Source organism: Protopterus annectens, chromosome 1.part2 (genome assembly GCF_019279795.1).
Source record: "Protopterus annectens isolate FY-2018-M chromosome 1.part2, PAN1.0, whole genome shotgun sequence".
NCBI lineage: Eukaryota > Metazoa > Chordata > Ceratodontiformes > Protopteridae > Protopterus > Protopterus annectens.
The window spans coordinates 480,802,146-480,815,091 of record NC_056727.1 but is presented as its reverse complement, the minus strand read 5'-3'; the positions used below and the strand labels follow the sequence as shown (position 1 = coordinate 480,815,091).

The 12,946-nt window shown below is 39.4% G+C and overlaps 1 protein-coding gene across 3 annotated transcripts in view; it reads right to left on the bottom strand.

The window, feature by feature from the left end:
- KIZ (kizuna centrosomal protein) overlaps positions 1-12,946 on the bottom strand; it is a 1,514,946-nt gene that overhangs the window by 141,983 nt on the left and 1,360,017 nt on the right. For all 3 annotated transcript variants that reach the window (XM_044057131.1, XM_044057139.1, XM_044057146.1), the window contains one exon: positions 5,383-5,426. In XM_044057131.1, coding sequence (XP_043913066.1) covers positions 5,383-5,426 — 44 coding nt within the window. The remainder of the gene's footprint in view (positions 1-5,382; positions 5,427-12,946) is intronic.

Genomic DNA, 12,946 nt, shown 5'->3' with positions numbered 1-12,946 from the left:
TGCACAGGAAATAAACCACATGGAGGAGTTAACTACAGAAGATAAGGTCGCAAGCCGAGAAGCAGTTCTGTCTGCAGCTCCCACAGCTGTAGGATCCTGTAGGGTAACTCCTAGCTCTTTCAGGAGATCCCTTTGGAGATGTGTGAAATGGAATAAATAACTCAGTGACCTAAGGGTAAAGGCCACTGAAGAAAAGACACACTTCCCGTATCTGTCCATTGTACAAGACTCTTTGTTCAGCGGATGGACAGAAGAAGAGGTTTCTGCTAATTTCTTCTTTGTGGCTGCTGCAATCACCGTAGCATCAACAGGCACACCGTTAGTTAGGAAAGGTTTGTCGTCCGGTGCAGTGATAAACTTATTGGGTCTCCACAGAACTGGTTCCATCAATTATGGGGAGGTCCACGTCTTTTGACTTACTACCCCTAGCAGCGGGTTGAAAGGCGGAGACACCCAAGAGGTGGAGGGTCAGGAACCGAATGCGTTCAGGTACACGGACTCATCTTCAGAAGGGGAAAAGGATTTCTAGCCACCCCTCTACTTAAGGATTTCCAGGATGTCTGAAAAAGAGACATCCTCAGAGGGTTACTGTGAGGACCCTTCTGAGTCCTCCAAGTCTGTGTCTGATGTCAGGGACTCAGGGGAGTCCAAATGCTTCCCCTTGCAAGTCCTCTTCTAAGGGACCTCCTCCAAGGGGTGCTCTGGAGAGGTTTTGGAAGGGGGGGGTCACCCAAAGGGGCATCCTGGGGCATTGACTCCCTACGCCTGGGGAGGAGGGGTGGTTTGGCGGTGGATACTGGCCTGGAAGGGGAAGGAGCAACTGGAGCTGAGGGTGGAGCAGTCTGAGAGGACAGCACACTCCTCATCACCTCAAAGGCACCAGGATCCCAGCTCGACAGGGTCTCCGGCTCCAAAGAGCCAGGAGATCTCCTCCAAACTGAGAGTGATGGCTCAGAGGCCGATGTAGGCACCAAACTCACATGCGCCGAAGCTCAGAAAGGGAGAGTAGGATCCAACAATGATCTGATCTCTCTCTGCCCCAGAACCAATGAGGGAGCGTCAGCCCTCAGATCCCTCAAGAGAAGGTGGCATGGAATCGATGGGAGTAGATGTCGGATCAGAGAAACCCATGGTTTTTGGATCCGATGGTTCCATCACAATGACCTCCATGCACTCCGGCTCCAAGCTCGGGTGAGTCGGAGGAGGAATCAATGACAGGGTAGGTTGGACAGTCGGCTCCACTTCCATATGGGCTCGATAACATTTTTGCCAAGGCCGGTGTCCTGAGAAGCCTCTTCACCACCCTCTCCACATCATCATCCAAAAGGCTCTTGGATGATCGAGAGGAATGGATGGACGGTGAGTGACTGCCCGTCACAGCCTGAAGAAGCAGGGACTGTGGCACAGAATGCACCAGTTCCAAGCAGGGAGACCTAGACCTTTTATGGCTGCCAGACAGTTCCGAAGGTATTGATGGAACCAAAGGAAATAAAGCCTTGTCGGATCCGATAGCTATTGACTCCGACGAACTATATTGTTTCTCTTTGCCCTTTGACGGTTCCGAGACCAGAGCCAACGAAGATGTCAATTTGGGGGTTTTGTCTGGTTTTCCTGCCGGAGTCCCTTCCTTAGATGCCTTGAACAGCCCTTTCAACAATCCCTTCAAAATGTGCTTGTTCTTGTGCTCCTGCAGGACTCTAGAGCTAAAAGCATGACAAATGGAACAAGTGTCCTGCAGGTGAACCGCTCCTAAACAGTGCACGCAGCTGGTATGACCATCAGTTAGAGACATCTTTTGGGTGCAGGAATTACATTTCCTGAATCCAGAAGGATTGGATTCTTTAGCAACTTCTTTGGACATATTTACCACACAACAGCGATCACAACAAGATAGAATAATAGAAAATATAGAGACACACCAGTCAAAAAACAGACAGCAAAAAGTTTTTTTTTTAAAGGGGAAAGAAACGGAAGAAGAGTGTCTCTAAGTAAAACGACAACTCCGACCGAGGAGATGCCTCTAACTTAAACGGCTAACTCCTTGTAAAGCAGGGAATAAGGTAGAGCCCTTTAACTAAAATGGGCTGAAAAGGTAGGGCGAATCCTCTAACTTAAATGGATTCATAAGTTAGATAGAAGGGAGATGGTAGGCCTGAAAGAAAAGGAAAACGATGGCCTCAACAACAAACTGCAACTAAACAGGCGATAGACAGAGGGATAGACACACAACAGATTCTACTAACCCATGGAAAAACCGTGATACCAAAAAGTAATATTTTATATAATAGAAAACAATCCAACTTAGCCTGAGCCAGTCGTCAGCAATCCCAAAGCTTCAAGTGGCAAACGAGATCTGGGTAACTCTCACTAGGCATGTTGGGATAGGGTCTAGCCTAGAGCCAGTGGAAGCGGGATAGACACACAACAGATTCTACTAACCCATGGAAAAACCGTGATACCAAAAAGTAATATTTTATATAATAGAAAACAATCCAACTTAGCCTGAGCCAGTCATCAGCAATCCCAAAGCTTCAAGTGGCAAACGAGATCTGGGTAACTCTCACTAGGCATGTTGGGATAGGGTCTAGCCTAGAGCCAGTGGAAGCTCTCGAGCTTTAGAATGCGGCCGAGTCAGAGCCGATGATCAGCCCACGATCCCAACCAGCAATAAGGAAGGTGAGATCAGGGACAACATAACATCTGTATTTTGCACACAGGAAACTCTTTGAAATAATTGCACCGTAATAAAGCAAACACTTTGTGCACACTGAGATACTTCAAACAATTCTGGTTATGCGTTGACTGGCTTCAGTTAATGCGAAATAGTAGTTTGTGCCCAAACATGGTCTTTTACTAAAAACATGCAGTCGCCTTGCTCTTTAAGCCTAATTTGCCCTTTTATTGTAATCGTTATGCCCTTTTAATCTCTTTATCATGCTTATTGTACTTTTCTTGTGCCCATTTTACTTTAAAAATGCTCGTTATGCAAACCAAAGGTAATTCTGAGCCCCTTATGAATGGTTTTGCTAGTTTTATCAGATATCATGGTTTTGAACATTTTGTTTAATTAATAATGCATTCTGTGCCTTTCGTTTGCTTAATAATATGTTTTGTGTTACTTGTTTGATTAATAATGCTTTTGTGCCTTATAAATGTGCCATTTCATTTTCTTTGCCAAATAAATCATTTGTGCAATTCTCTTTACCTTTATCTGGTTTCTGGCCCTTTTTCATTTGTCTGTGCTCCGTTTCACTCACCCTGCTTAGTCTGCATTCAGCTTCAACTCTGCACCTCGTGGCTCGAAGAAGTAGCTCTGTTATTCCTGGTTCTGACACCATGTCGCTTGTTTGGTCAGGATAAAACAGACAACATTCATGGATTCTGTCCAATATTACACACAAACACATCAGAAATGAGGCTTTGTAACTTAAACTTAAATAACTTATAAACAGACTGACTACCACATTCATACAAGTTAACTCTCTGACTGTTCTCTCAAAATGGCACTGCTGCCTGCACGTGCTCACTATTCATATGCACGTGCTACATCTGGAAATGCTTCTTAAAGGTACATACACAAGCTCTGATCTACACCCTTGGCCATTTTCAAATGATGGGAGAGTTACTGTTGCCTGGGCCAAAAGGAAGTCACAACAATTATCTTTGGGGAGTCTTCCTAAATCTTTAGGAAAAAACATGGATATCAGTGAAAAGTGTGGAAAGGCTTACAGGAAAATTTCAGTTCATGGGAATGAACATGCATCTGTCTTCCAGCTCTGCTTGCAAGGAATGTTAGAGCAGAATCTCTTCAAACTGTCTATTGTGAATGGATGTAAACCTAGCTATTTGAGGAGTTTCCCACAGTTCGATGAATTCCTGGTAGACTCCCAGGTTCAGTTTTCATTTGTGAGGGTCTGTCCTTATTCTGCTCAGCTTGTCTAAAACAATGTTCAGCTCTGAAGGAATGCAAGAAGCCTGGAGAGTTTGACTGTGCTCAGTTGCTAAATCCCAGGCTAACTAGGATCTGGTATCTCACTGTTTACTTACCATATCATTGTGGTGCTGTCAGTGATGACTAGCAGAGGTAATTGAGACCAAAGATGATTTAGAGATTTGAGACTGTTCATTACTACCATCATCTCTTTGGCATTTATTTATTTTTGGTTGGTCCTACTTGTTCCACAGACCTTGAACTTTCATTCCCTTGGGAACAGCTCCCCAAGCATTGTCTAGGGCATCTGTGGTCACAATCTGAGTAGCAGCTTTAACAGAGAAGGAAAGACCCTATTACCATTGTAGCTCCCTTATAACAAATCACAGTAAATGCATCTAAAATAAGAAGTCCTGAAGTTGGGACCAGACTGACTTGAGGTACCAATGAGATTTCCTCAAGCGAAGTCTGTCCAGAGGAATCATGAGAATCGTAGGGAGTATGTAACATAGAATCCTGAAATATTCTGCGACTGAAATCAGGGACTAACTGGAAAAGATCAAGAACTGTTCTTTGTAAAATTCAACTTTGTCCTGAGGAAGAAAGGTCCTTTTGAGGGATGTGTCTAGAAGGCATCCCGGAAATACTATACCATATTTATCTAGTAGACAGGCAACACAGTGGCACAGCGGATAGCATTACTACCTCACAGCAAGAGGTTTCCCAGTTCAATTCTTGGCTGAGGTACCCTCTGTGTGGAGTCTACATGTCTTCCCTGTGTTCATGTGGTTTCCTCACACATTCCAAAGACATGTAGTAAATGGACTGGACACACTAAATTGGTCATAGGTGTGAGTGTATGTGCGAGTGTGTGGTGTGGAAGAACTATCGCAGCAGGGCTAACATCTGGCAGTGTAAACTTTGCCTTTGGATAATTGTCACTGTTAAGTGACACCCTCACTCCATGTGCAAAAATGAGAAAAAGGGGTTATAGATGGATGGATTTATCTAACAGATGTACTGGATTGTATTCTGGTTTGGAAAAAACCTTCAGGGTATTACTTCTGTTCTAAAAGAGCAGCAGTGCTCTGATGATTTTTTTTTCAATCCACACACAACTCAACATATTTTCTTCTTTATTTCTGGCATACTTGTATTTTTTTTTTGGGGGGGGGCTTTACAATTAACTCTTCAAGACTCGGCTGGAGGATAAAAAGAACCATGATTTATTCCAGCAATATATGTAAACTCTCAGTCTGCCTCCCTAGAATTTTACAAAGGTTTAGAGACTCTCTTTTGTTGTCTTAAGAGTGGTAGTATAAACTAAAGGAATTTTCCCAACATACAAGGCAATGCTATATTTATGACTTCAACATAAATATTTGTAATGGCTTGAAGCATCAGGGAAGCATTCCATACACATGCATTAATTTAATTATTAGAATTCTTACCTTTAGACTTCATTGCAGAAATCCCACTGGTGAAACCATTATGCCTGTAGGATAAAAATGGCAGTTATTACAAAGTTATTACTCCCATATGTTAGCATACACACAAGTACATGCATACACAGACGCACATATATGCACAAGACTAGAAGAGATTTAGTGTCTGAACAGTCACTTTCATGTTCAATAATGTATTTTTTTTTGCTTTAAAAATGAATTTATATTAAAGATCTCTTGGTAGACCTAGAGCCATAAACTTGTTCAATATTCGTTTTAATGGCACCGAGGATTTTCACAGGATTCTTGTCTAACTGAAGTGTCCTTAAAGCCAAGTTGTAAGGTTTCCATAGCCATCATTGGCATCAATATGTAAATCTATGGTCTTTCAGCAGCCTTTGATCTCTGTTGATGTATGTACAGCTGGATTATTCTTGTAGCTACAGCCTTGCAAAGCTTTTTGAACTTGCCAAACAATATGGGATCATTCTGCTCTTTTGTATGCTTTTTTCGTTATTGTGGTGCTACCACACAATAATGCAGGGGAAAATGATGATGGAGACACTTCAATTCAAGAACATGCACTTTTTTAAAAGTGTTCTATTATTAAAACAGAGTAATAAGCTCTAGGAAGCAGTAACTCAAAAGACTTATCTTCTGCATTAACTGATTAAAAGACAGTTAAGATGTAGCATAAGGACAAAAGAAGGAATATTTCACTGGCATCTATACAATGCAACTAATCAAGAATCTGACTATGAGTGGTATTCTTGTGCAAGAATATTTTTACCTGCTCATTAGCCATGTCAAATATATCATTCTTCATTTTATTAACAAACACACACAAGCACATATAAACACACACACACACACACACACACACACACACACACACACACACACACACACACACACACACACACACACACACACAGTGTTCCCTTAGAAGTAAAACAAAAACTATACATAGAACTACAAAGTTGAATTGTAAAGAAAACTTAAAAGGGTGCTGTCTAGTAGTACTTTTTCTGGTAATGCCATACCATTTTTGCACCTGAGGCAACTACTAAAAGATAATACCTATGACTCAATATGGGAAGAAGGAACATCTCTAACTATACACATAAAATGCATATTCTTTCAAGCAAATCCTTCAGGCAACTCTATGTAATGTAAAACTTCCAGGGACGGCGACATCACAACACGATGCCTGTTACTCCAAGTGCATAATTTATTGATCCAGTCTTTTAAATCAATTGGTAAGCAATGTTAAAAACTGCAAAGTTATTCTAAAACTTCACACAGGTGTTAACTTCACAAGATAGCTAAACTACATGATCCCAGCAAAGCAATGCCTTGTACTTCATACTTCTGAAACAGCAATACATCACAGTAACATCCAATACGGAAAAAAAAAAATCTGTCCTCTCAAGGTTCACACTTGAGTTTATTTCTGGGATCTTTTCAATCATGTTCATATACCTAAGTAACCATAATCCATTTTGGGTTTCTCTTTCAAACTCATCTGCCTGCTCATTAAAAACATAACTACATCTGTTATTCACCATGCCAATGATAGTTTTGCCTGTTTCAAAGTAAAGCTTATCTCTTCCCATTCCTGTCGATCTCATGTTTTGTGTCCTTTCTTAAACAATACTATATATCTTTAACCATTTGCCCTAGCTATTATTTTAGAAAATCCTGACAACCTGCTGTGATTTGCCTCTTCAGTCTTATTTCACAGCCATCTCACCCTTTTGTACTGGACAGAATCTATGACCTGTTGTTTTGTTAGTCATGCTTATGTTCTTTCCAAATCCTGTACGACTGTAACTATGGGACTGTGTGTCTTAGCACATAATCTTTGTTTTTTTTACAATATAACACAGCATATATATAAACTAATTATACTTTTGATGCAAAATTATTAATTTTAAACACTAAAGAGATGTAGCTAGTGGCAGATGAAGACTGCATATAAAACAACAGCACAAAAAAGGGACAGACAGACACACTCACAGATCCATGCTGGACTAAGTCATTTAAATCTGACAAGTAATGGGACAGTTAATTTAAAAAGATAAATGCAAATTAAGAACATTCATAAAATTATATATCTTTCCATTAACCAACTTATCATAAAATTATGTAAAGACTGGTGTTTACACATGTAAAAGGGAACCTATTATTGTTCATGCTACTATCCATAAAGCCTTTGTACAATATGAAAAATGGTATGCATTTATTTTATGATGCACAAAACAAACCATGTGGTACACTGCAAAGGAGTCCTGGTAGTATCACCATATGTGTGAAAATATATATGCGTAACCTGAAAAGTCTGTTGAATTCTCATAAGATCAGTGTTATCTTAAGGCAGCATTAACATAGACTGATTTACGGAGGCATGCTTGTCTTCTGCAATATAAGGTCTTCAGTCCTAAGCTTAGATTACAGGGCATCACTGACACAGTTCCAAATCATCAAACAGACTGGCTTTATGTTAATTCACAGCAAAGAAACTTTCATTACTGCTTAAGATTTAAATCTTGAACCTCTTTTTCATCTTGCTCACAGAGCATATGCTGCCTTTAAAGTCATCTGATATTTCTGCAAACTTAACTTTAAAAGGATTTAAAATTTGTACTTGACATGCCTTTGCCAATCCTGACTCCCTAAAAGCAAAAAGGCTACAATTCAAATTAAAGCAAATGAAACTTCTCTTAGCTACCCAGTAGCAATTATTAAGATATTATTCCATTACTTCTGACTTTGCTGGTGACTAGTTAAAAGAGGTACTTGTCCTTCAGGGACTGCATAACCTTCACCAACACTAAGCAAGTACAGAGCTTGTTTTCCTGTAGAAACAGCACCAGAATTTGCCCCTGACCTAGATAAATGTCTAGCATATGTTCTATACAATTAACCTTTTCTCTTGTTATGCTACAGCCTTGATTAAAAATATCAACAAACATATAAAACTATGAAGCATTTTAATTTAAAGAGTGTATACAATGTGTCATGCTCTGCAAAAAGCACTTTTTATCAAATATTTTATTAAATTAACAATTAATCAACACATTTTTACATTTAAGATATATATATATATATATATATATATATATATATATATATATATATATATATATATATATAAATTACAAGAAGTACTTTTTGAAGATAGCAGAATGTTTATTTTTGCTAAGCATGCGATTTTAATTCATCTTTGCAATTATGCAAACTGCTACAGTAAGCCTACATAGGTTGTTAAAAAATTCCCCACTTCTGTGTTATGACTTGTTGTAGTTTGGCATGGCCCTGTGCCCTTTTTGTGCTCATAAAAAGTTTGAATGTTAAAGAAAATATGCTCAAAATTGTCACTCTGTACATAACTTATGTTTAACTTTGTTAACAACAAATCTCTTACAATAAAGCCTAACCCACTGTTAATGAAAGAAGAGAGTTTCAACTGAAATGCTCTTACCTTACTCTATGCCACAATGCAGATATACTGCTTTATGTACACACATGAAGCAGCATAACAGCTAGGAATGATGACACTAGTTATGCCATCCTTCCATAATCCCTTTTTCACATGGGGTCGAGATATCACTTCAACAGTGACAATCGTCTAGACCCAAGGTTCACAGTGCTAGATGGCTAGCCCTGCTATGGTAGTCCTTCCACACCACATACTCACATACACACTCACACCTATGACCAGTTTAGAGTGTCCAGTCCACCTATGGTATGTCTTTGGAATGTGGGAGGAAACCCACAAGAACACAGGGTGGACATGAAGACTCCACACAGAAGGCACCCCAGCTAAGAATTGAACCAGTGAATCTCTGAGGTGACAGCATTATCTGCTGTGTCACTGTGTGATGACACTGGTTATACAATATTTAAAAAGCAAAAATAAACACAGATGCACATCAACACTTCTCTGCAAATGTTAGCAGACTAACCAATGAGAAACACCAGTTATGATGAAGATAAAGGGTAAAACAGATGTGCCAACATGATATAGACAAAATGACAAATGTGTAAGTACAGTCCATAAGTGAGGATACATTCTCCTCCTTTTCCACTTCATCCTATTCAGGATCAATGAACAACCAGAGCTTCTGGCAAGCAAGGACTGTGTAGCAGAGAACTAATCCTGGAAAGGACTTCAGTCTGCTGCAGAATACAAACACACAAAGACTCACTTAGGGACAATTTAAATAACTGACAATTCACCTACTAGCATGTCTTTGGGATGTGGGAGGAAATGAGAAACCTGGATGAAAAAAAACACAAAGGGAGCATATGCAGTCACTGTACCAAGTGTTCTACACCCACTAACCAAACTAGAAATTCAGGCACTGTGAGGCAGCAGTGCTAACCTCTGCATTACTTGCATTGCCATGAACTAAACAGAATAACTTGAAGACATCTTGAATACAAAATCCTTAAAAGAAACTGTCAGGAACGTCTTTGTCTTTTCTACACAGGTTGTGATACATGAGGAAATAAAAAGTGTGTGTGCTACATTACAGGCAAAGATATAGTAATATATCTCTGCCACATACTGCCCTGGCAATATACTGCAGTAACTGAGGCTTCTGCCATGCAGCCTGTCCAGTTCTGCTACTGAAGGCATGTACTAAGACTACTTTGTTGATTGGGTTAGATCCTCTAGGCATGGCCTTTTTTCATGAGAGATCTGACATGGTAGTCATACTGAATGGGGGTTATTTGACAATGGCAACAGGGACATTCCCCTTCTCTTTCCAGTTCCAGTACCATACAAGGAAGTAACCATGGTAGAGTCACTGAGTGCAGAAATTTCTCACTTAGGGCAGAATTCTTTGAATGCTCCACTATCTGAGATAATGTTGTCAAAAATAATGTACAAAGCTATTATGGAGGCCGTTGATGGGTCTACAGCTCTGAGAGTCACTGATGTTAAGGTAGATCACCTAATGTGAGCGTGACTTTCCTGCACACAGCAGGATGGGGGAAAATAAAGACTGTGTAACATGAGAATATCAAGCCAGTAGTTATAACACCTCAGCAGACCTCTCTCACCTGTACCTATCATAGAGGTGCATACCAATTTTCAGCCATGATTTATCTCTTCACATGATGTAACTACTGGTGGCACCAATACTTTAAAGAAAGAAGACCTACCTTCCATCTTTCATTTTTTAAAAACAAAAATAAATAACTTTGTGACATAGACTTTTGCAATATCATTTAATAAAGTGTACACATTTCACAGTATTTTTAATAATATGCATATATTTTTGCATTATTTTTTGTCACTCAGTTTTTAAACTTGTGCTCTTAAGTAACAATCCTAATGGAAGTGGGATGAGTTATGTACGATTTATTATTCAAATGTTATGCAAATTATGGGACCACATTTTTGTCTGCAAGGACTTGCTTTCAAGAGTCTTTCTATATGTTTTCAATGTCTAAAGATTGACAGGCATGCTCCCAAGTTTACTGCAAGGATATCTTGACAACTGAAGGATCCAATGTCTTGAGATAATACATTTAGACTGGAAATGTGAAGCCACCTCATGAATGATACCATGATGGATGGACAAAGTTGCATGAAGGTATGAGTTCTGTTACTTCCAATAACAAAGCTTTCATTCAAACATGCTAAAAGCTCCGAAGAGGTACAGCAATGAGACCTCTTTTGGGTTAATTCATATGACATGTGAAATTTTGCTTTATGGAAATGTTCCATGGCTTTACCACTGACTAAGCTATAGCTCTGGTCTATTACTATTCATTTCAGAAGTGAACTGACTGAAAAGCTCCTTTTAAAATAGTTATCTTCTTACTGTACTGTCTTAACTGGTATGGACTAGGTCAGTGATAAAACTGGATTTTAAACTGCAGTCTGGAAGGTACATGAGTGCAGCTGGTGATGGGAAACAAGGGTATCCAACATTTCAAAAGTGTTTTTGTGGGAGCTAAGAAGGGCATTTCCCTCTATGCAGTATAACCCAGAAGAAGTTATCAGTAAGAGGGATGAGGATATATTATTTGCAAGGGTTCCCTTTTTATATCAGAGACTGTAGCATGAGTATTTTTTGTCTAGCTGTTCGATCCTCTACAAAAGCACAAGTCTAAGGGGCTGAAAGAGTGAGGTCACACAAAGTTATACTTGTTCAGGACCACATTTATACTGCATGAGGGAGATTGTGAAGACTAAAAAAAAAACCTAGGAGATTAGCAAAGATTTTGCAGAAACAAGATACAAAATCATCCAACTAGTTCATTATATTATCAAATTTAATTGTCTCAATGGAATACACTACAAGCCTGTGAGGAACCAGACCCCTAGTTTGACCTTTCTGTGATGTGAATAGCCTCCACAGAAAACACAGGACTTGGCAAGATGATGAAGAACCTGGGAAATAAACCTCAATGAATTCCTTTACTCAGCGTAATGTAAGGAATCAAGCATTTTCTTGCAGATTACTCTGAGTTCCAGAAAACAGGTCCAAACATCATGCTGAAACTAACTTGGGAATGGTTTAACCGAAAATCAGTAGGATTCCTGAATCCTGAAGGAAATAATGTAAATAGTGTCAAGGCATGAAGAAGACTGCACACTATGCTGGCAGAACCAAAGCCACTGACATTTGATATTTTATGCATTAAGGATTCAATGTTCTGATTCAAAGAAAACCATGGCATGGGTTTCAGTTTTATGTGGTGTACAAAAAATCTGGTCAGAAGGTGATGATACATGTTTGGGAGTGCACATCTTGTTTTTTACTTCATGAAAATTACAGGAGCAATGTTTTAAGATACATTTGCCCTGTATACAGTTTTCTTTACATACAATGTGACTCTGTGAAATAAGTTTTCTATGAAGTATGTTTTCAGTGAATATTTTCAGTGAATTGTGATTGAACAAAATGAGATTCCGTAAAAAGAAATATAATACAAAATACATACATATATGAGTGTGTGTGGATTCCTGTCAATTGTTTGGGCTGTAACATGCTCCAATGGTACAAATGCTGGCAAAAGAGCTCAAAAATGTACTTTTAGAATTTTGCCAGTATTTCCTCCTGTGAACCCATGGTACAGTGAGGCGTGGGAATTTGCCTTATCCCCACTGCAGTGGGATCTTGGAGTTGGTATCGTTTCATAATTATATACTAGGCTAATGACCACCAGGGGCTTTATAAACCTAGCTGTGCAATCCAACCCAATTGTATTCCTATGTAACATGGGCATTTATTAGGGCAGGTTATGTTGGGTAGGTATGCTAGTTTGAGTATTACTGTCTGCCTCTGTCTATCACATACATGACAGCCAGACCCAGGGTGAATTTCTGATTTCCCATCCATTGGTCTAGGTTATGCTTAAATTGGTTTGGAGATGGGCTCTGAGACACATATCTGTCTTGCCAGCATGTCTTATTTATGTCACAAGCAAAATTTAAATCCTTGGATCTAGTGGTTCTGATGCTGTTCATTTTATGGATGTGTAAAATGGTCCATCAGAGCTGGATCTAAGGATGCCTTGTATGCTGGGCATAGTTCACTTCTAAGTA